At 52.4% G+C, this 27,106-nt stretch overlaps 1 protein-coding gene across 2 annotated transcripts in view; it reads right to left on the bottom strand.

The window, feature by feature from the left end:
• The window catches only part of Itpk1 (inositol-tetrakisphosphate 1-kinase), a 137,581-nt gene extending 122,498 nt beyond the window's left edge, over window positions 1-15,083 (bottom strand). Inside the window, exon 1 of one of the 2 annotated variants that reach the window (XM_047540209.1) lies at window positions 14,756-15,083. In XM_047540209.1, the coding sequence (XP_047396165.1) occupies window positions 14,756-14,850 (95 nt within the window). In that variant the 5' untranslated portion in view covers window positions 14,851-15,083. The remainder of the gene's footprint in view (window positions 1-14,755) is intronic. The other variant, XM_047540210.1, reaches the window with a different exon arrangement.
• Between the last annotated feature and the right edge of the window lie 12,023 nt (window positions 15,084-27,106).

Genomic DNA, 27,106 nt, shown 5'->3' on the forward strand with positions numbered 1-27,106 from the left:
GGGGTGCCACATAGGTAACCTAGGTCCCAAACCAGGAACAAAACTCCCCACCACAAGAGGCAGGGATGCACACCAAGTCCCCGTGGTCCATCACCAACGTGAGACTCCCCTCCTTAAACAGAGGCCAAGTTCCCAGAGGATCAAAACAAAGAGCACTGGGCTTGACTTGAGCACAGAGTAGGAATAGATTCAGGAACATTTTCTGAATGACAGACATTTACTTCTTATAGAGCTCACTCAAGAATGAGTACCCAGAGGACCCCAAAGTGAGGACCTCATTTTCCACCCTCTACTAGGCCCAGCACAGCACCAGCTGGGTACCTGTCGGACACTGACTCAGGAAGGGTCTACAGGTTGTCTGGCACAGGGACAAATCACATGTACTTGTGTAGAGAAATGCCCCCATGTGTGACCCCCTCCCTGCATTCGCCCTTTGTGATGACTCTGCCACTCCCCCAAGAAGTGAAGTTTACTTCCTCTCACCTTAAATATGGGCTGGCTCTGGGTCTTATTGCAGCCAATAGACCATGAGGGAGTGTTATGGTTTGGATGGAAGGTGTTCCCCAAAAGCTCAAGTGTGAGACACTGCAAGAACACTCAGAGGTAAAGTGACTGGGTTCTGAGAACTTTAAAATACACTCAGTGGACTAATCCCCTGATGGGATTAACTGAGTGCTAACTGGAGGTGGGTAGGGTGTGCCTGGAGACGGTGGGTCACTGGGGGCCTGCCTTTGGGGTATATATTCTGTATCTGGAGAGTGCTTCCTGATCATCATGTGAGCTGCTTCCCTCTGCCACACTCTTCCACCGTGATGTTTGGCCTCACCTCAAACCCCAAGGAATGAAGTTGTCTGTCCATGGACTGAGACCTCTGAAACCATGAGCCCCCAAATAAGCTTTTCCCCCACTAAAATTATTCTTGCAGGTCTTTTAATCACAGCAGCAAACAGGCTGACTAAAACAAGAAAAGACTAGGCTTCAGGAGGTCTTGGAAATGCCCAGTGACTCTCAGGCCCTGGCCTCCTGGAGAGGAACAAGCCCAGGCAGCCTGGAGGAGGACAAGGCACATGAGCAGGTCATCATCACCACAATAACCAAAAGCCAAGCCCCAGCATCAGAGTCCGCTTATCATCATACAGCTGACCGGACACGGATGGAGCCCAGCCAAGCCCAGAACCACGCAGATGAGCCCAGTTTGGAAACGGGAGCCCAAAAAATGGTGGCCGCTTAAAGTCACCAGGTTTCAGGATGGCTTGTTACGCAATAAGAACCTGTAAAAACGCTTACTGAACACACTGGAATCAGAAAAGAAGACATTTACATTCAAAGATGTCCAACGCAATGTCATCTACACCAAGAAAACATGAAATAACCTACATATTCAATAAGACTATGCTCAACATATCGGAGCACAGATGTTAAACAGACCTGTCCTACAGAAACTAGAAGTAATCCCTCTCTATTGTACTTTATTCTCAAGTGTGATAATGCCCTTTTTTTTTTAATTTTTTTTACATTTCCTTAGCTTTTAAAGATCACACTAAAGCCTGTATGAAATTAGGTATTTGGAATTCACAGGGGAAGTAAATAAAACAGCAGTCATAAGTTAACAGTGGCTAACACTTGGTATCAAGGAGCGGCTGTGGTGCTATTAGTCTTTCTTTTGTATATGTTAAATTTTTTTTCATAATAAAAAGAATCAAAATTAAACTTAAGATGAACTTTCCCTGAGGCTGGGAGCTCAACTCACTGGCAGAGCAAGTGCTTAGGGTGTGCAAGGGCCTGGGTTCAATCCTAGCACCTAAAAAACATTCTAAAGTCTATAAACACAGAGTGTTTACACTACACTGCTATGTGCCAAAAGCAGAAACCGAAATGCTACATGTACAATGACTTCAACCCTGTGACAGTTAGATACAAGAGGGAAGAGAGTCTACAAAAAGGAAATGTGCCTGGGTGCGGGTGGAGGAACGATCTGTCTTTTCAAATTTTTCTTCCGTGATGTTGAACTGTCTTTGCAGAGTACAGAACACTTCAGGGAAAACATGACACCCTTTTGTTCCTTCACGAGGCACAGCACAAGCCAGGGGCTGGCTGGGGGCCCTTCCCAGAAGCACCGTGGCTCAGAGGCACTGCTGGAACTGGGGGGGTAGCTGAGGAAATGGGACCTTGCTGGAAGTAGAGAGGACCTCACCCGCCCTCCGCAGCCACAGTTTCTCGCCCCGGCTGGCAGGAAGGCAGGGAGGAGATACTGTCCAAGACAGGTCCTTGCTGGTGTAAGGACCCACAGCCCTCCCTTTGACCAGCTGGGAGATCAGTAGTGATCACCAGCTCTAAAACACATCTTCAGCTAGGGGCAAACGAGGTAAGAGGGAAATTGATAACCAGACCATCCACACGGGCTAGAAACCATCCCCATCAAGCCGACCCTCATCTCCTGGGATCCCTCAGACCTCCTCCCACGCCTGCCCGAGTTCGGTCACTTCCCGGGCGCTAGGCTGGCTGAGCACTCCTGACAGCCTCCTCCAGCACAGCACCTGTACTGGGGGTCGCTCACACTAAGGGCAGGAGGCACAGGGACCCGTATATGCCGAAGCCCCCTCCCAGGCTCAAGGGCATGAGCCACGTGCTACTGAATTCCTCCAAACTGTCTGGATGATGTGGACTGAATGACTGTGTCCCCCCAAAACTCAGTTTGAAGCCCTAATACCCAGAGTGATGGTATTTGGAGGTGGGGTTTTGGGGAGGTAATTAGGGTCAGATGCAGTCAGGAGGGTGGAGCACCCCCATGATGAGATCAGTGTCCTTAGGAGAATAAATCTCCTTGCAATGATGTGAGGACACATTAAGAAGCCAGGAAGAATCTTCACCAGGAGTCAAATCCGCCACCTTGATCTCAGACTTCAGCTCCCAGAACTGTAGGACCTGAACATGCACGGCATATGTTACGGCAGCCCAAGCCAAGACAAGGGGACAGGGCGACCACAAGTTTGGGGGCAGGCCTAGCATCCAAAAGGAGACTGACAAGGGGTCTGAATGACCCTGAGGTTGTAGGAGAACAGCAAAGTAAAGCTACATTCACATGCTCTTTCCTAGCCAGTGACAGCTCAAAGTCATTGACAATATGGAATCATCTATAAACTCTGTTAAAAGAAAGCATAGGAGAGCCAAGGGCCACCACATACACGCAGAGCATACTCTTGCCTGTAAAAAGAAAGCGTGGGTCTGTGAACACACAAGAAGGTAGCGACACAATGCCTCTGGGGACTGGGCTGGTGTGAGGACACCTACTTTTCACTACATGCCCTTGATGTGATGTGCTTTGCAATCATGCTCCGTTTTTGTTTTTTGTTTTTTTGTTTTGTTTTTTTTTTTTTTGGTGCTAAGGATTGAACCCAGGTCTCATTTATGCTAGGCAAACACTATACCACTGAGCAATATCCCCAGCCCCTCAGTAAGTTGTCCAGTGCTATTCACAAATTGGTCATCAGCCTGCCCGAGACTTCTGCAATTTCATGGGCCAAGCCTCCCAACTTCTCTGTTTGTTTTCCAGTGCTGTTGTCATCAGCAGATAAACAGAAGACCCCCTCCTCGCAGTCCACATAATGGACCCAGGCACTTCCCTGTGGTCTTTCCACTGTCCACTAGGCAGTCCTACCAGCTTAATGGAAGTGACGGGCAGCAAATCCACTTCCCAGGGCCCCTCAGCTTGACCCTCAAATGTGACCATCAGTGCAGGCCCACAAGCTGAATGCAGAGCTGGGACTGAGCTCTCCAACCCCAGTCCCTGCTCTTGGACAGCTCCTAAAGGCCCAAGAGGCTACTCTGGGGAGGACAAAGGTCAGGACTGCCCTGCTGTTCATGGTGGCCACAACAAAGGGGAAGGCTTAGAGCAGTCCTTCCTTCCAGAGCTGTCCCACCAGCACTGCCTCTGCCCAGCTGCCCCTGACACGGCCATCACTAAAGAGATTCAAGTCTCAGAATCTGGACTAACAGGCAGAGGCACCCCACAGAGGCCAGGCAAGCCTCAGGCAGGAGGCCCTGAGCAGCTTCTCCTCACTCCTCCCACTGGCTCCAGAAAGGAACCCTGAGAGACCCAAAGCCCTGGCCAGGCCAACCACCCTGAGCCTCCTCCCAGCCTCTGGTTAACTCCCTTTGCCTGGGCCCTCATAACTGCGGCCCTGAGGATTGGAACAGCCCGGGCTACTGACCAGCAGCCACCCACTGGCCACTGCCTCCCTCTTCCAGTGGAAGCAATCTCAGGGGGTCCTCCCCACAGTTCCCACCAGGCCCATCCAGCTGCGGGAGGGCCAGGGTCAGGCTGTGCACATGACTGCAGCTGAGTCCTGGACCTGTCAGTGGCCCTCCCTGGACCAGCACTCCCTCTGGCTCCAAGAACCCCCAATCGATCAGCCACAGATGCTCCTGGCTCACAGAACCCTCAGCATCCTGGCAGAAAGAGATCTCTGCTCTTCCTGAGTGGGGACAGGGCCAAGCAGCAACAGGCTAATTGTGTTTACATAACAGGAGACTGTTTCACTCCAAAACACTTCAGTGTCAAAGCACCAAGGTTCCCCACAGGGACAGCAGGGCAGAAGACATCACCCTTCACCCTGAGCTCCAGGGCAGCCTATCCCCAGGCCCTGTAAAATGCCACCCCCCAAGGCAATGGGGGGCAGCACTTTCTCCAGGATGCCCACTTGGCTGGCCTCTGGGCCCAAGAGCCTCAGAATCTGCCTGTGCTGGCCTGGTCATGGCAATAAGCCAGAACTGGGTTTATTTGGGGAGAAAGGTAAAGCCGGGGGCCCCAAGTTCAGCTCTGACTTGTGGGGGCACTCTCCCCTTTCCTCTTGGGAACAGTGTCCTGGCCCTAGACAATACGTGCATACCCTCAGGCCCCCACCCTGGTCTCTGCAATCCCTGTAAAGAGCTAAAAGCCAGTAGAGAGTAGTCCCTGCCTCCTCCCTGACCCCCACCAGCTACTGGAACCAGAACCAGGAAGTCCCTCCACCTCTCCTGGCTGCCACATTCACCCTGCTTCCTCCAGGAACAGTTCCCAGCTTCCCTCTGGGCACCCACCTTGCCCCACACCCAGGCCACGCAGTAGGGAATGTGCCCCAGTGCTCAGCACTCCCCAGGCCCGGCCACATGTTCAGAGCCAGGCACTGGGTCAGACTGACAAATCAGGATGAGTCCAGGCCCCTGGGCACCTCGGGCCTGAGGGTACAGGCTTGGAGCCAACTCACCCAGTCCTGAATCTCAGCTCTGCCACCCACGAGCTGTGGGAACCCTGGCAAGTCTGGTTAGGAAAGTGAAGCCAAGGTGGAAGAGAACAAACAGGAGAGCACAGACACAGGTCCTGAGGGCCAGCACCTGAATCCATCTGTGTCTGAAGCCAGAGCTCTCCAAGGATTTAGCACTGACAGGAGTCAATCCATTGCCCTTTATTACAAGATCCATGTGGCTCTTAGTCTCTGTCATAACCCACCACCCATGGCTTGCAGGAATCAGCCACACTTGCCACTCAGCTGGTTAACCTCACCCTGACAACTCGCCACATCTGCTGGTTAGAGGAGAGGGAAAAGACAGGGCACAGCATGGACCGGGTCTGCAGTCCTCCACAAGGTCTCATTCTCTGGGCAATCCCAGTCCGCTGCTGATGCAGGGGCACCAGAGCTGGCCACATCCCAAAGGATACCCTAGGGAAGGTGACAATCTTCCCTACTCCCCCATCCTTCCCAGAGAGCATCCCAAATGCAAAGAATTCCCAGCAAGGTTAAAGGAAAGACCGTGGCAGGAGGGTGGGTACCGACCGCCCAGACCCACTGACCAAAACAACTTCCACCTCTTAAATCTCGCAGCACAGGGACAACTGTGCAGTCTCGCCACAGGCCCCTGGGCCAGCTCCCCAAGCTCTCCCAAGCACAGGAAGCACATACCTCACCAGCAGGGGCAACCCCCCTCCATTTACAGGCCAGAAACTGCCACCCCACCTGCCAGCTTCAGCCCACTGCGAGGCAGCAAGGGTGCTGGGCACCCAAATCTCCTTGAGCACAGCCCATGGCCTGCCTGCACAGGGTCAAAGTGAGGAACGGGGGTGGGAAACAGAACTCCGTTCACACTGGACCTCCATGCCACTACCCACGCCGCTCCAGGCCTTTCCTGGGATAGCCAGTATCCCCTTTTCTTTTCAAGGATCCTGTAACAAAAGTGAGGACTTTTAAAGTCAGCTTTAGGGTCGCAAGGCCAGGTTCAAATCTAAGCCGCCCTGCAGGCTCTACAGCTTGGGGCTGACAGCACAGTCCTCCAGAGTCACTGTTCTACTCCTGTGAGGATGCAGGGCACAGAGGAAATTCCACCCTGCAGAGAGAAGCCAACAGGCCCCCCACTTTATTCTCATGAAGAAACCCTGAGCCCAGGGTCCTGACAGGACCACTCTAGAAGACTCACCAGCTGTCCCCGACCCAGGAGCTCTGGGCACAGAGCAGGCAGTCACTGGGTGAGCACGGGAAGGAATGAGTGGGGTGCCTTTCAAAAGATACTGGGCCCTTTCCAGATCCCTTGATGGGGGTGCAGAAGCCCAGGAACTAGCAGTAGGAAAAGTGGCCCAGTGTGGGTGCCCCAGAGTGGGGACCGGATGTTTCCTCACCTCCGCAGACAGCCCTGGCTGCTAGATGGAAATAGGGTGTAAGCAGAAACGAAAGTGAAACCACCCAGAGCGTCCTCCTTGCACCCCTGCACCCGCCTACCTCACCCCAGCCCTCCTGGGGAGTAGCTGAGCTGCTCAGTGGTACTGGAAGACACCCCAAAAAAGACTGCAGGGGGGGACTACCTGCTGCCCTGAGCTGGGCTCCACCAGAGATGCCCGGGCCCCAGGCCCACACCTGGAAGGGAAGGAGGGCAAGGGATCCCGTTGCTGACCAGGCACCTGCTCAGCTCACAGTCCCAGGGGGTACGCTGCCCCGATGTTACAGTGGAGGAGCAGAGGCTAGGGAGGCGGACCACCTGCCCAGGCATCTCAGCCAGTTGGCCAAGTCTCAAGCTGAGTTTACCGCCATCTCGGCTACCCACCACCCCTCTGGGTCCTAAAAAAAGAACCTTTGATTTTCTTCTGAACATGGGTACCATTAGCTTAGTGGCTGGGTGTGAACCCACCTGGCAGGCAGGAGACAGCATAGTTTCAGGAATCAGTCAGCCCCAAGGATAAATCCTGGCTCTGACACTCACAGTGCGTCACTTTACTGCTCCCTGAGCCTTAGTTCTCATCTAGCAAATGCACACACGCTACCCATCTTGGGGAGTATGTTTCCAATCTACAATCATGCCCGGCCCACAGTGCATTCTCTGTACCTTCTGAGATCTGGCACAAGCCACTGATGGATAAAGGAACAGAGGGGAAGTAAAGGAGCCCTCCTAGACCCAGCAGTCACCTAACAAGCCCCACATCCCTCAGTCCCAGCTTGGGTCCTCCCCAGGGCACAGGCAGGCAGCAGCCCAGGAGTCCATGATGTCCACAGCACAAACTGCAGAGGACAACACCTCAGGTTGCACCAGCACCTCTTCCAGTCCAGGCCTGAAATCCAGGTCAAATCTGGACAGGCTGGTCCCAGGAAGGTTTCACATGCAAAACGAGCTCCTTTCAAGCCTCTAGATCCACCTTTCAATACTCTAGAGCAAACCAGAAGCCAGAGGCAAGAAATCTTAACGGTAGGGAGAAGGGATTTCTCAAAAGGCAGCTACCAGCAGGCGGAGCTGGGCAGTAAGTATGCCCTGCCTTGCCTGGCCAGGGGCTCCATCCAGGGACTCCCAAGTGCTGGGGAGACAGCCAGGAATCCACACTGCTCACCAGGAGCTCTCAGGACAGAAGACCTGCCTGGAAAGTTCTGCAACACCCTCCTGGAGAGTCCCTGTTCTAGAAGGCTGTAGCGTTGGTTCGGCCTTGTTGAACTCAGTGCTTCCCATGCCTGACAGTTATGGAGTGAGGTCGAGTGACACACTTAAGAAATGACAGTCTGAGTTTCCCAGAAGCATCTTCAGGGCACTCCACAAAGAGACCACAGTGCCCTTCCCTACCGAGCTTCATGTCTGAGGAGAGCTGGACATGAGGACATGCCTCTCTCACCAGTGCCCCTGGTGCCTTCTGTTGGCCAGTGGCAGACAAGTGACTGCCAAGGAGAACAAGCATCAGCTGGGGGCATCTGCCCCGCCCCCACCACAGGGCACTGAGGCCTACCCTGGCTCTGGGAAATGTCAGCTGACCTGGGCCCACCCAGCCCACCCAAGGCCCAGAGCTGCTGATTCCCCGAACACAACTGCTAGACTAAGGCTAGACTAACACACAGGGCGTGTGCATTGTCTGGTCCTCAGCCTCCAGAGCACAGCTGCAGCTCCTTCAGGAGGAGGAAGGTCGCAGGGCCTCCTCCACACTGTCAGGCAACAGGCTCAGCAGGGACACCCTCATGCCTCCTTCGACCACCAGTCTGCAGTTACACCCAGAGCTGCATGTCCTTCCCTAGGTGGCTGCCCTGAGTGCATGTGGAACTCAGGACTCAGGACCAAGGCAGCTACACAGTGGACACCACCCACCCTGTGGGTCCTTCAGTTCCTACAGGGAGCTCTCAGTCCCTCTCATTAAATGTCACCTCCTCAGAATGATAAGTGGCGGCAGCAGCCCCGCCACAGTTCTCTAGTTTGCGGGCTTCCTGGTTCTGCTTGCACCGTGAGCGTGTCCAGCACCTCTGGGGCAGCTTTACACTCCTCTCCCAGGTTCCGGAGGCAGAGGCGAGCACCCAGCACGGGGCACGCAGGCAGATGCTGCGAAGCTGCTGAGTAGCCCCCACCCTGCTCCCCCACCCCCGTCCTGGGCTTCCCTCCTGGCCCAGAGAACTCAGAGTCATAAGTGGCTTTGGCTGAGCCACAGGGACATGGAAAAGGCTTCCAAAACACCAGGACAAACTTTTCAGCTCCTACGTGCACTGATGTAGACACTGGGGTTTCAGCAATAAATAAAACTGCTCAAGTCTCTACCTTCATGGAACCTACTCTTTAAAAGGGAAACAGACTGAACACAACAAAGAGCAAACCCGGCAGCTGGAGGTCCCTAAGCTTTACCGAAGCTTCAACTTGAGAAAAAGGAGGAAAAATAAAAGACATCTCCAGAAGCCACCACTAAGAGGGTCTCTGGCCTGACTGTGCATACTGATTCACCCTCCAGGGGCAGCTGGTGGCTTAGCAGAGTCCACGAGGTAGGCTCTGCTGGCCGGCCTGCCCTGGGACACCCCAAGGTTAGCAAAGAAGGGCACCCAGCCTTCATGGGCCTGGGGGAGCCAGGATCTGGAGCTGCCTCCCAGAAGTTCCTCAAATTTCCAGCCAGTAACAATCCTGCCAAACCCTAAAAGTGAGGGGTGAAGGAGGGTCACAAGGACTGTCACAACCCTCAGACTAGCACTATGACGGCCTTCAGAGCCAGCCTATGAAGCCCTGCTGGGGAGTCACAGCCACAAAGGCTACTTTCTGAGGAGCCCCACAGCAAGACGACAAGGTCCAGATGAGATTCAAACAGCCCAACGGAACGGCCCAGCCTGCTCCAACGTGCACCCCGCATCCCACCTCCAGAGGAGGCTCTAGTCAGCAGGGGTAGGAACACTGCTCCTAGAGCAGGGGAACCCTGCCAGGTCCCTCTGTATGACGCTGGATCAGCCACTCCACCTTGCCAGGCCTGGGTTTCCCAGCCAGGACTGCAGCACCTTCTAAAGCAAGGCCGCACCACTTCAAGCCAGCTCTCCAAGACTGGGGTAGGTCCAATTCATGCAGGAAGAGGTAAGGGGCTCAGTCGGTGGCTCTGCCAGTGAAGGAGGAAGCATCCCCTCGGAAGTGAGCTTACCAGCTGAACACAAAATACAAATGGGGACAGAAACCCTACTTATGTCCAACCGTTCAGGAGCTGTACTTATGAGGCACTTCACTAGGATTTTATTGGATGCCCCAAACCTGCTAGCCCACTGGGAAAAATAACTAGTGGAGGAAGAGCAGTCCAATGGTTAGGGACAGAGGCACCCAGCCTGCCATGTCAGTAAGCCCAGCTGTGCCTGGTGCCTCGTCAGGCCCAAAAATGTGAACTCCTACATCTCACTACCAGAAGAGAAACGTAAGCACACACCTGTACTTAATCACAAACAGAAGGGGCATTTTCAGAGAGCCCAACACAGACTCTCCAACCTCCACACTTAGAAAGATGACAGTATCACCTTGCAACCAAATAATTTTCTCAGCTTCCCCACCCATAAAATAGGCGAGGGTATAAGCCCGTGGGGGTAGAAGTGGGCACCGTAAGATTCAGATAGACCATTCGTTAAAGGAAAATAGAACCATCACGCAGGGTGGGCCCCTCCTTGGCCAAGCCTGTTGACCTGAGGTTCAAGCCCACAAACCCCACACCCCAGTAGCATGATCAGCTAACATTAACAGACCTCAGGGCCACTCACAAACTATCAAATCCAAGAACAACACTAAATGGGTGTCACATGGATGGTCAGCTGCAGAGCCTGGCCTGAAACCTTTGCAGCCTCATCAAAGACATCCTGCATCCAGACTGGTATTTGCTCTGACAACAGGTCCAGTCCGCTCCCTAGGAGGCTGGCAGGAAAGGTTTATTTGCAAGGTTGAACTATGGATATTCCCCATGTACCACTGCAAAGGAAACCGAAGTCAGAACCTCCTCCCACCTCCACGCCTCCGAGATGGTGGCAAATCCTGCCATGAAAATCAACCAATAAATACCAACCCAGACCGGCATCACTGAATCCTGGAAAAGATCCTCCTTCCTCCCTCTGCAGAATCTCCTGGACGAGTTCCAGCCCAGAGTGCTAAGCCATCCTGGAACACAGTGACCTCAGGATGGCTCTAATTTAAAGGAAGAAACAGGGACTGGATTATAGCTCAGTGGAAGCGTGCTTGCCTAGCCTGTGCAAGGCCCGGGGTTCAATTCCTAGCACTGCCAAAAAGAAGAAGAAACGTAGGATCTGAGGGAAAGGGATAAGCCCAACCCTACTCTCCCTGGCACGCTATAGAGAGATGGTTGACAACAATCCCCCAGCCCTGTGAAGGCAGAGGCTCCCCCGGTGTACCCCAACCCACTGCCTAACACCAAGCCTGGAATCTAGAAGGCTTTCAGTAAACATGAGCATCAACGAACTCCGCAGTGCCTTCTGGGAACTGTATGAATGGGTCCCCAGCGGGAAAGGACAAAAAGACAATGTGGTCTGAGACGGCTCCCTGAGCATGCATCCCAAAAGCAGGGTTGGCCCAGCTCACTCTGAGTGCTCTGAAGACAAGAACTTCGCAGGCATTCTCCTGCTTTGAGCCTCCACCAGGCTGGGCCTCTGCTGGCAAGGGTACACCTAATAAACAAGGAGGCCGCACTCTAGTAGCAAGGCTCCAGCCTGAGTTCAGGGAAGCCTTGACAGGTCGTGCCAGGCCCTTCTGCTTCCTAAGCCTCAATTTCTCATCTCTCCATCCCTGGCTGCTGCTAGGACGAGATGAGGTACTTAGAAGCAACTCATTAAAAATCAGCTGCCGTTATAGTAAAGACAGATGATGTTCACCCACACGGTATACCAAAGGGCTTCACGATGCCATGTGCCTCTGTCACAACCCCCTGCAGCTCCCACCTGCTGAAAAGGAGCTGGTAGAGAGGCACAGAAAGCATGAACGAAAGGAACCCAGGCCAGCCAGCATTACCCAAAGGGGCACCAAGGGAACAAAACAAACACAGAAGCTCCCTAAAATCTCCAATCTGTCCAACTCACAGCTTTACCCCCCGCTGCTCCTTGAGGCCTCTTCTAAGCATCTTGAAAAAGCCACAGAGAGAGGGTGTGAGGGAGCTACAACGTGGCTCCTGCCTAGGAACTGGGAGGCAGACGGGAGGGGAAAATGAACTCAACCAGAGCCATGTCCTTGTGTCCCCACCGAGAGGGGAAGACACAGAGGAGGAACAGGAACAAACAGTACCACTGAAAACAAGCTGATTCAAAGGCTCATCTGCTGGCTGGCCAGAGGCCCCATCCTATCAGGCCTCACATCTGAAAGGACTGGCCCTTGTACCTGCTTAATGCAGGTGGGGAACTTCCCAGGACTTGGTTCAACCACCTACTGATGCCACCTACAGGCCCACTGACCCCTGGGAGAACAGGGCACTACACTTTCCGAGGGCACAACTCAGTCTTGCAAGGAAAGTGTCCCTAGGGAAAAAACAGCAGTAACTGGACCCCTGGGAAGAAAACAAGGGCACCTTCTGTTAGAAGTGCCCAGAAAAAAGGCTTTGCTCTCTGAGCACATCCCAAGGTCACCGGGCTGGACTCAGTGCAGAAGGCAAAGGAAAAGAGCAGAAGTATGGAGCCGCCCACTCTGGTGCCCATTTCCCCATCTGTTAATCAAGAATGGATGAGAAGATCTCTTCCTATCTTGATAAGGTTTTTATAAGGCCTGACACTGAACTACATAGCTAATCCCAGTCCAGTCCAGCAACCCTCTCTGGTGAGGGTACTGCCCCCAAACCTTCGGAGCAACATCAAGTCACCTCCAACATGGACTTTTCAGTACAGAATTCACCGACAACTGATCATCCATCAATACAGAAGAGTTGAACCCCCAGATTCCAATTGATGAAAACGCGACAACCGTTCACACTGGCACATGGACATTCACACCGACCAGAACAGCAAAGGCCCAGGTCACCATCCCAACAGTTGGAAAATTTTGCAGCCAGCACAGAAATGTGGCCACCAGAGGGCACTGCCCTGGAAGTGGAAGAAGAAACAAAAACTCTTTTTGGTGTTTTCTTTTCCTTCTTAAGTTTACCGGACAAAACATCTAAAGCTTTGGTAATGAAAATAGAGTGGGCTTCCTGGGGTTCTAGAATGGCCCAGAGGCCTTTGCCTTCTTTTTGAAGTCAATATTTGGGCAAAGGAAAGCAACCAGACCTTGAACTCAATAGCTCTTCTACAAAAATTAACACTCTACTCCTGATTTTCCCCAGAACAGTTGACCACCTGAAAGTCCTGAACCCCTACCCCTTCAAAGGCAGGGAGGCCCCAAAGGGCAAGCCTGAAGATCTGGCATGAGGTCCCAGCACTGAGTCAGCCAGGACTCTTTTGCTAGAGTCTGCTAATTGCTGGGTAAAACCTACCAATCCCAGGACAAATCGCAAGCTTTGGTTACAGAGAGTGACACAACGGCTATCAGTAAAAAAGGTGCAAAGTGTTAACTGGGATCTCCCAAGTCTTATGTGACGGCAGGGGGAGCTCTGGTGCCCCACATCACAACTGGACTTCGAGAAAATGCCACAGGGGCTTCTCCACATTTCTTCACTGTGTAGGGCACCCTTTTCACAAGAGTGTGTATCTGGGGTGCAATCTTCCAATGTCCTTTTTCAATGTTCCTGAAGCCCTACACCTCATCATCAAAGCTCTGGCTGTGAGTTCCTCCTGATTTCCTTGCAAATTCCTAGGGCCACTCTGCATGCCTTGCGCGCCATGAAAATCCTGCTCTCTCCCAGTGAAGCCTGCTTGGGAGAGGCAGCCAAACCCAACCCCGAACCAAGGGGGCAGAACCAGGGGCTGTAGGGAGAAAGTGCCTGCGCGACTTGCACGGAACACAAGAGCAGCAGGCCCTGGGGACAGCAGTGAGGAGCACACAGGTGCTGCCAGGGCTGCCAGCATGTGCCAGCTCAGACAGCCCCTTGCCCTGCACACCAAGGATAAAGAAACACAACTGTTTCATTGTCCACGATGTCTGGGGACTCAACAGGGTCAAAAATGCAACTGGGGCCATTTTCAAAAATCAAATGTACCAAGTGGAGACACTGCGTAACAAAGGTTTCCACCTGGAGTTTGCAAAAGGCTTGGGGCACTGGAGCCTCCCGAGCTTTCATTGAGATGGGGATTTAACAGTATTTCAGGGGTAAAGCCACAGTGTGGAGCAAGACAAGGCATACCTGACCCAAGACTCCATACTTCTGCAATTTACCAAGAATGTAATCCACTGAACGCCCGGTTTCCACCACTGAGCATGATAGGAGGAGGGTACCCGGCAGATGGCAGAAGGCCATGCTTTTACACAGCACCTTCTATGCACCAGCCACTCCTAAGCCAAGGGACCCCACCCCTCTAGCTGGTCGGTACCCCTTCTCTGACACGTGGCCTAGAATCACCACCCTGGCCAATTTGCAAGGCTGCTGTGAGGCTCTAATGAGACAGCAAATCACCACATCCAAGCCAAGTACTGCTGCTCGCTTCAATGGGACTCAACCGGGTGATATGCAATGACAGCTCCAGGAAGCTGAGCACACGCGGGGCACGTAGTAGGTGGCCCATAAACGTTGGTGCCCTTCTCCAGTACGGAGAAGGTGACCAAGGAAGACAAACCCGTCTGTCCAAAAGTACCCTCAAACCCCTGGGTGACAGCGCGGACCCCCGGATTGCCCAGGTCCCTCCGCCAGCCTCCAGTCGCGCTCCCAGCGAGGCTGGGGGCTTCGGGTCGGGGGCACAGTGCACCTGAAAGCCCCGGTCCGAGCCATCGCCTCTACTGGCCACCGCTCCCCTCCGACCTGCCGGCGGCCCCACAGCCACCTGGCTACGCGCACGCAGCCTCCGCGCTCACCGCTCCTTCCCGTTTAGCTCTCGCCTCCCCAGCGGCCACGGAGGCTGAGCCGGGCTGAGGCCGGGGGTCCCCGGCGCCGAGCCGCGTCCCTCCTTACCTGCACAGCTCGGCGAAGGCCTGGAAATTGAGCTTCTTGATCTTCTTCTCGCTCAGCCAGTAGCCCACTCTCTTCCCTTTGAGAAAGGTCTGCATCTTCCTCCTCGGGCGGGGAGCCTGGGTCCGGAGGAAATCGCCCACAGGCCGAGTCCGGGGCCGGCGCGCGCCGCGAGCGTGCGGGCACCTCCTCCCGGCGGCGGGGACGCGGAACGGGCTCCGGCGCGCAGTTCTGCCGGGAGGGGCGGCGGGGCGGGGCGGCCCGCGAGGGCGGCGCTCAGCGCGGCGCGCCACTGGCTGGGCCGGCGGGTGGCCCGCCCGCGACGCGCCCGCCCGCCCCCGCCGCCCGCGGGGCTCGCCGCCCGCCGCCTGCCCGCGGGCTGCGCCGGGCCGGCCGCGGAGGGGAGGGGCCGGGCCTGGGCGACGCCGCCCCGCCCGCCCGCGCCTCCCTCCCGCCGCGCGGGCCGGAGCAAGACGCCCTCCCGCGGCGGCGGCGGGCTGCGCGCCGCCCGAGCTTGTCCTCCCCGCCCGCGCCGCGTTCGGCCGCTCCGAGCCGGGCGCCGCTCCTTCCGAGACCCGGCGGGGCGCACGCGGCTGCCAGCGGTCTTCACCCGCCGCCGCCGCGTCCTCGCGCTCAGCCCGCCGCGAAGCCGGCGCCGACGCCCGCGCTGCCCGGCCGGCCGCTGCCGGAGCCCGCCGGGCAGCGCGCGGAGGAAGCGCGGGCGGCCGCCAGGGGGCAGCGCCGCCGCCTCTTAAAGGCGCAGCGCCCGCCCGCGTAGCTGTTGGGCGCTTGTTTGTGTCGCGGGTGGAGGCGAGGGCGGCGTTTGGGTTGGCCCCGGCGGAGTGCTCGGACCTGTGAAATGAGCGAGGGGGTCATGGCGGGGCGCTCTGCGCCTGTCCTGTGGGGGTGGCCGGCCCTGAGCTTCGCTCCTCGCCGGCATCCTGTAAGCGGCGTTCAGCCCCCAGGCGATGCGTGGCAACTGCAGCGGGCGCTGTAACGCTGAATGAGAGCTCCCATCCCCAGAGGAAGCTACCCGGCCCAGGCTTAGGACGTTAACCACCCGGCGACCGCCCCGGGTCCGCAGGGAGGCCAGGATGAGCCCAACATCCCAGGAGGCCCTCCCTCGGCGGGGCGAGGGGTGGTGTCTGCCTCCGCACCTGGATTCGTTGACCCCCACCCGCCTCCCAGGCCCTGTGGGTACTACCCAGCGTCCCTGCCCGCAGAGACCTCCTGGTGTGGGGGGGAAAGATGTCCAGGCAGGAAAACTGGGTTCCTGTGGGGAGCTCAGGAAACTCTCCGAAGAGACATTTGAACTGGTCTTGGAAAATAAGGAAGATTATTCAGGCCTGAGAACAAGAAAAGCTAGAATTGAGGAAGGAGAAATGAAAGAACCAAGTTGTTAGGGCGATGACGGACTTGACTAAACTTGAGCCAGTCTCCTCCGGATTCCTCTTTCTGCCCAGGCCCTGACCTTGGCCTCTGTCCTTGAGCCCCTTAGTCGTTTTATTTAGCAGGAATCCTGCTGAGTCAGGAAAATCTGCCACCTTTGGTATCAGATCACCCTTGCCTGCCTGCAGTAAGAATCCTGTCAAGTCACTTTAGGCAGAATCCCCAGAGCCTTGAGGTTTCTGCTTAGTAATTTTCCATGCACCGACCCCCTACTCTGTTCCTGGACTATAAATTCCCACTTTTCCTTGTAGTGGGAGTGGCGCCAAGTCTCGCCCCTGATGTAACACCCCGTTGGAGTAGTCCACTTTGTAAATAAAGTCTTCCTTGCTGTCTTTAATAAGTGTCTTTATTTTTTCTTTAGCAGGGGAGGAAAAGGATGGGGTGGGAAGTAGGCAAGGGTGGGAGACAGGTCCCCGGTGGGCCGGCGAGGAGGGTCTTTGCATCCTAGGCTGTGGGGGACCTAGAAGGGAAGGGGTGCTAGCTAGCATCAAGGGTCAGCACTGCACCTTAGAGAAGCTGCTCCCCAGAGCTCATGGCAAGGACACCCTCTGGCTGTGGCAGGAAACAAAAAGGGGACCAACAATCACTGACTGTCAAAGTCAATAGCAGAAGATCCCTGAACAGAGACACAGCCTGCAAGTGCCCTGCGTTCTTGGGCAGAGAGACAGTCATGCAGTTGGGTGCTCCAGGAGGCTTCCTGGAGTCCCTTTGCTCCAACAGACACAGGGAGCCCAGCGTATCACAGCATTGGGGTACAGAGATGAGTAAGACTGAGGTCCCAGGAAAAGGGATAGAGCCACTGACTAGAAACATGATAACTGTAGAGAAACTCAAGGGAGAAGGCAGTCTGTTCTGTCGACCAGCGGGGACTGTGGCACTGAGGACCCGGTAGGAATTCAGGAAGGAGAGCCACTCCAGGCAAAGGGAAGGACAGGTGCAAAGGTTCCAAGAATGAAGGGCCAGAACCCTGTGACTCATGTGGCCTTGGAAGATGGACTAAGGAGGGAGCAAGGGCCAGGGGGATTTGGGAAGGACACAGGAGAGGGGGGCAGGGTGCACATGCATGTAGTCACCTCCCAGAACTTCTCTGGGTATCCTCATCTATCAAACGGGGATAAAATGCTCCCACACGGTTGATGAGAACTGGCCTGAGGGCCCAGGGAATCTTCAGGGTTCCAGAAAGCTCTTCACTAAGGCCCAGCTCCAGGCTCCAAATTCTTCCCCTGGTTACAGCCTGCCAAACCCCAGCGGCAACACAGCCCTCTTCCTCGTGGCCTGAGTTGTGACCAGACGAGGCTTGCCCCTCTGGGACTTCCACAGACTTCCACCCACTCCACCTTATCCGGGAGCACACATTGGCTATGTGACCTTGCAGAGCACAGAGCCCCCTAGGGACCTCAGATCCCCCGTCCAACTTCATAAGGTAATCCCTGCTCCACAAGAGCACTTCAAAATAGGAACGGCCAGCAGCTGTGCCATCTACGGTGGGCCGCGTTATGAGGGTGTGCCCGGGAACTGGGGAGAGTGTCAGAGTAGTGGTGTCTCTCACAGGGACAGGAAGAAACACCTCTGGCTTCCAAAGACCTGGCCTAGGCGTCCTAGTCCAGCTCTTCTCAGGCTCTTTGAGTCACGGACGCCTCTGAGCCCCACGTAGGAGAGAGGCTGCTTACTTGGAAGAATTACAGCGAGGATTCGACCGGTGGTGTAGGTACCACAGGGAGGAGACATTCGAGCAAAAATGTGACAAGGTGAGCGAGTGAGTCAAGCCAATGTTTCTGGGCTACAAACCCAACCCTCCGGTGGGGGAATAGCACATGCCCTGAGGTAGGTTTGGGCCTCGTGTTGACAAGCGACAGCAAGTAAACCAGACCAGCTGGAGCAGAAGGAGGAAGGCAGAAGTGTCTGGAGGGAAGGCCTGAGAGAATGGCCGGGTCCCGCAGGCCTGTGGACCTCATCCTCTGACTGAGGAGGGAACCCCTCGGAAGAGCGTGGGGCCTTGACCAGTCTTACCAGGATCACCTGCTGCTGGTTCAGGAGCCCCTGACTGGAGAGCAAGAATGGAGGGGGCTGTGGCTCAGTGGAGGAGCTCTTGCCTAGCATGTGTGACTCACCGGGCTCGATTCTCAGCACCACATACAAATACAGGTCCATCAACAACTAGAAAAAATATTTCAGACAGACATTATTACCCTATATACATGTATGAAAAAAAATTAAAAATAACAGACTAGGGGAGAGAGACCACCCGCGAGGCATGGCAGCAATCAGGTCAGCAGCGATGGTGGCTGAGTCCAGGCGGTAGCGTGAAGGTGCTGAGGCGGGTTCAGACTGTGCAAAGAGCCCAGAGGAAGAGCCACAGTGAATTGCCGGGGGTGACCATGGAAGGGAGGGCGAGGGAAGGCATGCGTCCGAGGTTCCTGGCTGAGCAACAGCTGAGCGGGGCAAGACAGAGGAGGTACGGGCTTGGGGGCTCGAGTCAGGAGATCTGTGCAGGACAGGTTAGGTTAGAGGCTTCTGCCAGGTAACCAGCAGAGAAGGGCTGCCAGGGAAGCAACCGGATAAGAGGCTGGAGTTCAGGACGGTGACTCAGGCTAGAGATAAAATCGGCCGTCGTCAGTGTAGAGATGTTACTGAGAGCCATAAGACTGGATGAGATCACCTGGGACACGAAGGGAGGCGGGGGGGGGGGGGGGTCAAGGATGGAGCCAAGGGGCGTGACTGTTCATAGGTCAGGGAGGACCAGAGGAACCAGCCACAGAGAAGAACAGAAGCCCGCAGAACATATAGGCACAGTCTAAGAAGCCAAAGGAGGGGAGCATTTCTAGGAGAAAGGGGCAGTCCAGTGGGTGGAACAAAGTCAGAACTAATGGGTGGCCTTGGATCTGATGACAGGGAGGTCATTGGTGGCCTTTCAAAGAGCAGATAGGAAAGTGTCTCTCAAGAAAAGGCAAGTGTAATAGGGGGTGGCTGATGGCCTCTGCATAAAAAAATATGCAGTGATATGTTTGTGTGAACAGAGACTATCTCATCTCTGAAAAGATGCACAGGATGCATCAACCAGTTGCTACTGGGGAGAAAAACTGGGAAAGGAGTTATCTGGGGTGAGAGGAGACTCATTTTTTCATTACATGTTCGCTGGTCTATAAAAATATTTTTCATCAAGCATATACTACTTTTTCAAGTTAAAAATAGTTTTAGCAGGACTGGGGAGATCGCTCAGTTGGTAGAGTGCTTGCCTCACAAGCACAAGGCCCTGGGTTCAATCCCCAGAACTGCAAAAAAAGATTTTTTTTAAATAGTTTTAACAAGGAAAAAACACATGGCTGTTATGAAATGGGAAAAATATGTGATGTCCAAGAACAGCCAGGTCCAGTTGAAAGGGCTGTTGGCAGGAAGGGAAACCTCCGAAGCACCTGCGTGGGTTATCTTATCCTAAATGGATGAGAAAAATATTTTTCCAGTAAAAAATAACATCTTCCCACCTGGCATGATAGCACTTACCTATAATTCCAGCAACTAGGGAAGCTAAAGCAGAAGGATGGCAAGTTTGAGGGCAGCCCAGGCAACTTAGCAAGACCCTGTCTTAAAAATGAAAAGATCTGGGGACGTGGCTTGGTGGCAGCACACTGCAAGGCCCTGGGTTGGAGCCCCAGCACTAGGGGAAAAAAGAGGGGAGGGAGCTGAAGACACAGCTCTGTGGTAAAGCACCCCTGGGCTCAATCCCTGGTACACGCACACAAAATTCCACTGGAACTAATTAGCATTTTCTTACTTTAAAACATTACAAATGATTCCTTACCATTATCTAAAACATAATTTATGCTTGCTGTAGTTTGGATATGGCTTGAGTATGTCCCTCAAAATTTCACAAGCTGGAAGCTTGGTCCCTAGTGTGGCAGTTTGAGGTGGTGGAACCTTTAAGATGTAGGGCCTGGTGGAAGGTTATTAGATCTCAGAATCTCCCTTGCTTCCTGTCTCACCATGTGATCATTCCCTCTCACACAAGCTCCCATCATTATATCATCTACCATGTTGTGATGTAGCCTAGAGGCCCTCACCAGAGCCAAGCAGAAGCCAGGTCTATGTTCTTGTACCTCCAATAATATGAGCTAAATAAACCTCTTTTCTTATAAAATATCCGGCCTTGGGTATTTTGTTACAGCAATGGAAAATGGATTAATACAATATTCAAATATCCCTAATTGCCCCTAAAAGCTCCCTTTACAACTAGTTCATCCAGCCCATATCCATACCTGGCCCCTGGATGGTATCTGATTAGAGATGTCACCTGACCTCTTCTGATCTAGACCATTTTCCCTCTTGAAAGAGATTGAATTGATTATCCCACAGAAGCTCTAACTTTCTGATTTGTCTCATTACCTCTTCTTTTCTTTCTTTCTTTCCTATTTTTTTTTTTTTTCAGTACTGGGGTTTAAACCCAGGAGCACTTTACCACTGAGTCACATCCCCAGCAATTTTTAATATTTTATTTAGAGACAGGGTCTTACTGAGTTCCTTAGGGCATCCCTAAGTTGCTGAGATTGGCTTTGAACTCACATTCCTCCTGACTCAGCCTCCCAATATGCTGGGATTACAGGCATGCGCCACCACACCCAGCTATTGCTTCTTCATAGTGCCATTTAGCTTGTTCCTCTATCCCAAACATTTGTTATAAACTAGAAGTTGGATCTCAAGTCTTGGTTAGAGTCAAGTTAAAAGCTTCTGACTCGCTGGGCACCGTGGTGCACACCTGTAATTCCAGTGACTTGGGAGGCTGAGGCAGGAGGATTATGAGTTCAAAGCCAGCTTCAGCAACTTAGTGAGGCGCTAAGTAACTCAGCCAGACCTGTCTCTAAATAAAATATTTTTTCTATAAAGGCCTTGGAATGTGGCTCAGTAGTTAAGCACCCCTGGGTTCAGTCCCTGATATTAAAAAAAAAAAAAAAAAAAGCTTCTGGCTCAAATATATTATAAACAGTGTCTTATATGCCAGGAAATATATAAGGTCTAGTTTTATAAATACCTGTACATGTGTATCCAGCCACACATCTGTATCTCTATATCCCAAATCAAGATAGAGAACACTCCTATCTCCCTAGCTAGCTCCTGCCCTCTCCTAGATAGTAGCCCCACACCAAGGAAACTTCTGTTCTGACTTCAAAAAGTCACCTCTCTTGGGACTGGGGCTGTAGCTCAGTGGCAGAGCACTTGCCTAGCATATGTGAGGTACTGGGTTCAATCCTTAGCACCGCATAAAAATAAACAGAAAATAAGGGAAAAATAAAAGTCACCTCTCCTCAAAGATCACAGGCTACTTTTGCCTGCTCCCATACTTCAAACAAATGAAATCGTGCAGCCTGAACTCTCTCCCTCAGTGTCACCTGGGAGAAACGGCCACATCGCACGTGTCGAGTTCTCTCCCCTAATATTGTCTTATTTCATTATATGAATGTGCCGCAATTTCATTGTGCATGTCCTTGCTGATAGAAACCTCCTACTGACTTTAACACCAAGTAACAATCTTACCTACATCAGTCATTTCCTTGGATGTGGCAAAACTGATCAGACACTCAAGTTGGCTGATCCTAGGAAAAAGTGGGCTGGGAGAGTCTGGAGGTCTGCAGGGAAGAGACGACTCCCTTCAAGAGCTGTGCCTCTAGAGAAGAGCTGTGCGTTCTGCTTTTCAGAGAGCTCCTAAGCCCACAGCTTTGTAGACTTGTACAGCCACCTTGCTGGCCCAGCTGAAAGTGACTGGGCATGGTGGCAGCAGGGTGGGGCTGGCCTCTCCTGCCGGGCTTCCCTGCCATGCCTGTTACAGTGGGGAGAGGCAGAGGGAGGTCAAGGACCGGGCTTCTCCTCTCAAGACCTCAGGAGGAGAGAGGTGAGGAGGTGCTCCAAGGGAAGGCAGTGCAGGTGAGTTTCGACACGACACGAGCTAGCTCCAGCCACTGCCCTTTGTACAGGCCAATAAACCTGGAGGAGGGAGAAGCCTGCGGCTGCCAGCCCCGCCTGCCCTGGGCAAGACCTGGCTCCGGGCAGAGCCTCTCTCGGCAATGCCGGCTCAGCTGGCATCTCTGCATGCACGCCCGAAGCCAAAGCGGGGAAAAGGCCACGAGGAGGCCAGGATGTGGGGACCCGTCCCCATGCAGCCTCCTTCTGAGATATGTTCCCCTCCCAAGGCCTGGGAAATGTCCCTCTCGAAAGCCATCATTTCCCTCCACGCCAAACATTTAGTGACATTCCTTTAGTCCTCTGGCACTCAGAAAACATAGCTATTGACTCACTATATTAAGAAATGCCATCTACAGCCCACCCCTGGCCAGCCCACAGGCCCCAGTGACGTCCACCCTCTGGGTCATGGGGAAAGAGGCCCCTGGTGGCCTCTTGGATCCTAAATTGCTTTTCCTGGCACATTCCCACCCTCTGGGCTCTGCCAGACAGACAGCTGCTGTGGGACCTCACTTTACAAGAAATCTAGATTAAAAAAAGAAAAAGCTCGCAGCACACGCCCTTCGCGGTCCGTGTCCACCAGCACCGCCTGGGGTCTGAACAGGATTCTGACTGCGGCTGTGCCACTCAAACATCACGTTCAAGCTCCAGATGATGCAGAGAGGGACACACACCTGCACGCTACCTGAGAGCACATGTCTTTAACGGACAGGAGCGCACAGACGGTTGGGGGATCTTGTTAAACCACAGCGTAGCTCAGTGGTAGACGGTGCGCTTAGCATGCACAAGTCCCTGGGTTCGATCCTCAGCACCACAAAAACTGCAGGTTCTGAATCAAGAATACAAGCAGTAAGAAGTGTTGGCGAGGATGTGGGGAAAAGACACACTCATACATCGCTGGTGGGACTGCCAATGGTGCAGCCACTTTGGAAAGCAGTGTGGAGATTCCTCAGAAAACCTGGAATGGAACCACCATTTGACCCAGCTATCCCACTCCTCGGTTTATACACAAAGGACTTAAAATCAGCGTATTACAGTGATGCAACCACATCAATGTTTATAGCAGCTCAACTCAATAGCTAAACTATGGAGCCAACCAAGATGCCCTTCGATAGATGAATGAATTGCGATACATTTACATAATGGAATATTACTGAGCCATAAAGAAGAATAAAATTATGGCATTAGCAGGTAAATGGATGGAGTTGGAGAATATCATGCTAAGTAAAATAAGCCAATCCCAAAAAACCAAAGGCTGAATGTTTTCTCTGATAAGTGGATGATGATACCTAATGGGGAGTAGGGGACAGGTAAGGGAAGAATGGAGGAATGTTGGATTATGTAAAGGGAAATGAGGGGAGGGGAGGGGGAAGGAGGAAAGATGGTGGAATGAGACAAACATCATCACCCTCTGTATATATATGATTACATGAATGGTGTGACTCTACATTGTGTACAACCAGAGAAATGAAATGTGGTACTCCAATCAATCAAAATGCATTCTGCTGTCATGTATAACTACATAGAACCAACAATTTTAAAAAACTCTATATTAAAAAACAACTGCAGATTCTGACCCAGCAGGATTCAGGCAGAGCCTGAGACTATTTCTCAGCAAAGTGCTAGAAGTTATGGCTGCACATTAGATCACTGAGCAGTCTTAGGAAGCAGCCTTCCGTCCGGCCCCACCCCAGACCTGCTGAATCAGAATCCTTGTTGGTGGGGCGCTTGGAGGAACAGTTGGACCCCCCGAAATAAACAAGAAACAGCAGCACCTTGCATGCACCAGGGATGAAAATGTGCAATGAAGTGAAGGACACAGTTCTAAAGCCCTCTGTATCAACCTGAAGAATCACAAGAAGGAAAAGTGTCCCCCTAGGCCTTTGGGGACACAGGGAAATTGAGAACTCTTGCCCTGTACCGATGTGGGGGGAAATGAATCATGAAATTATCATCGTCATCATTTATAATCAGGCACTCAATATTCTTTTTTTTTTTTTAATTTTTAAAAATTGTTTTGTTTTAGTTACGGATGGACAATTCCTTTATTTTTATTTTTATGGGGTGCTGACGATTGAACCCAGGGCCTCGTGCATGCTAGGCGAGCACTCTCCCACTGAGCCACAACCCCAGCCCCACTCAATATTCTTTACAGTTAAAAAAGAAAAATACTGTCTACCGTGCATGCATTTATGAAGCTCCGCTAGTGCACAGCCAGCCTCCCCCCATACAGTCCTCCTGATGACCCTGTGTTTCCTCCCATTTTCCAGCCTAGGCCAGTGAGGGCTGAAAGGATAAGGAACACCCTGCCCAGCCAAGGTCACGGTAAGGGACCGGTGCTGAGTGGTCACAGTAAAGGCAGGAGTGACTGTAGGGCCCAGGCCATACACCTGGGAAAAGCAAACCACAGGCGGGCCAAACCCTACCCTCTACAGATCTGTGTGCGAACCTCAAGCTAGGGGTGTTTTCACATTTTTAAAAGGTTGGGGAAAATCTAAAGAGGAAAAAGAATTTGTAACAAGTGAAAATGCTACAAAACTATTTCAGCATCCCGGACTCAAGCCCTGTTATACCAACAACACCGGTTCCTTTAGGTTCTGTCTCTGACTTCGCAGCCACAGGGGCAGAGTGGAGAAGCTGTGACAGAGGTGGCGGCCGGCAGAGCATGACATCGTGACCGTCTGGCTCTTGCCGGCATAGATCTGCTGACCGCTGCTCTAAACGCTCTCTGTGCTCATAGACTCTCTACTTTTCCTTTTTGGCACTTCAGTGAGTATCCTGTTCTTCCTCTGAAACTCTGCTAAGGTGGAATATGTGTAAAATTGCTTTTTACAGGGCGGTGATCCAAACAGTCACTTGTCTGATATTTCTGGTAGACGGATTCAAGGCCACTGCTGCAAATGTACAGGGCATCCAGATGTGTGGTACCTGAAAACATTTACAACAAAAGGAGGCCTCGGGGGGCCCCTTTCTTGTAGATGTGGCAGCCTCCAGTATCCCCGTAGCCTGGACTTGAAACAGGCAAGCAGCTAAGAAAATCAATGACATAAAGAGGTTGAGGTGTCCCCAGCCCTGTGTTCCTGTCAGGTGTTTGGAGGATAGCTGAGGTATCAGCTTGCAAATTTCTTTCTTTCTTTTTCCCTTTTTTTTTTTTTTTTTTTTTTTTTTTTTTTTTTTTGGTACCAGAGATTGAACTCAGGGGCACTCGACCACTGAGCCACATCCCCAGCCCCAGCCCTATTTTGTATTTTATTTAGAGACAGGATCTCACTGAGTTGCTTAGGGCTTCCCTTTTGCTGAGGTTGGCTTGAACTCGAGATCCTCCTGCCTCAGCCTCCCAAGTCACTGGGATTATAGGTGTGCGCCACTGTGACCAGCTGTAAATTTCTTTTGAAACCAATTACACACTCTAGATGAACAAAGAAGAAACAGGCACAGTCTTTGGTTTCAAGAAGTTCATGGTCTACTGGAAAGATCAGGCAAATGTGCGCAGAGCCACATGAGGCCATGGGGACTGGGCATCTTGGAAGACTCCCTGGAGGAGGTGTGTTGGAGAGAAGCATCAGCAGTGGCTACATTAAAACACTGTAACCCTAAGACTCCAAAGGCTGCCTTTACCTTTCTCAGCTTCCTGTCCCACCGATCTCAGCGGCAGGCCTTGGCAACTAAGAGGCATTTATTGAATATCATTTTTTTAATTCTTTGGACGTTGAGAGACTAACAGGGTTGGTTTTTATGAGACAACCTTGGGTGGATCCTGAATTCTACCTGGCTATCTGGGAAGAAAGGAAGTTATTCTGGAAAACGTTCCAGTTTTGCCTTTTTTGTTTGTTTGTTTAATACTGACCTCGATACACAGTATTGAAGGGTTTGGGGGGAAAAAAGACTAAAAGAAAAAAATCGCCAGGTGCATTGGCTCACACCTATAATCCCAGTGGCTGGGGAGGCTGAAGCTGAGGCAGGAGGGTTGCAAGTTCAAAGCCAGCCTTTAGCGAGCAATTTAGCGAGGTCCTAAGCAACTCTATGTAAAACATAAAAATATAAAAAAGGGCTGAGGATGTGACTCAGTAGTAAAGCGCTCCAGGTTCAATCCCTGGTACCAAAAAAATAAAAAATAAAAATAAAAAATCACCCAACCTATCACAGTTAACATTTATTTCCTTCTCATGGCTTTCCTACAAAAGGTAACGCTTTAAATTTTGAACCCAGCTTTCCTCTCTTTCATCAGACCTTAGCGACCCTCTGATTCTCAACAGCTTTAATAATCATTAGCTTCAATGACAGCCTAATACTCCACCTACCAATTAGTTATGCCATCAACTCACTTGTCCCCTGATACTGAGTCCCCGGGGTTCTTCCAGAGTTATTGCGAGGCACTGGAGTTGAAAGGACTGAACGGTTCACCCAGTACAGCACTGTCACATGAGTGCTAGCAATGGCTGTAGACGGCGCTGGATGCGCCTCTTTATCCACAACGCTTACCTGTGGCCGTCCTTGGAAATGACTCCTCCTGTGTGAATAACAGGGTCAAACTCCAAGTCCCAGGTAGCATCCAAAGAATGAGGGTAACTTCAACTTCCTGGGTAGTTTCTGCTCTGCAATGCCTCTTCAACAGCAGCCATTTCAGTTCTGGCTGTTCTTTAGTGCAAAAGGGTCTGTTTTCATATGTAAATTAATTACATAATGAAGCCCTGGATTACTGGCCCAATGTCCTGCTTCCCAAGGTTTTCACTCCCTCAAAGACACCCGTCAGTCAGCTTAGGTCGTTGGCCATATTCATATGTAGCCCAGACGGTTGCAAAAGGAAAGACAGAAGGCCCTTTAAATTTGAATCTCTCATAAGCAATGAATAATTCTTAAGTATAAGTACATCCCAAATGGACTGTGGAGTATACACGCACTAAAAAAAGAAAATTGTTATTTATGGAAAATTCTGGGTCTTCTATATCTTATCTA

The sequence above is a fragment of the Sciurus carolinensis genome, chromosome 2 (assembly GCF_902686445.1).
Source record: "Sciurus carolinensis chromosome 2, mSciCar1.2, whole genome shotgun sequence".
NCBI lineage: Eukaryota > Metazoa > Chordata > Mammalia > Rodentia > Sciuridae > Sciurus > Sciurus carolinensis.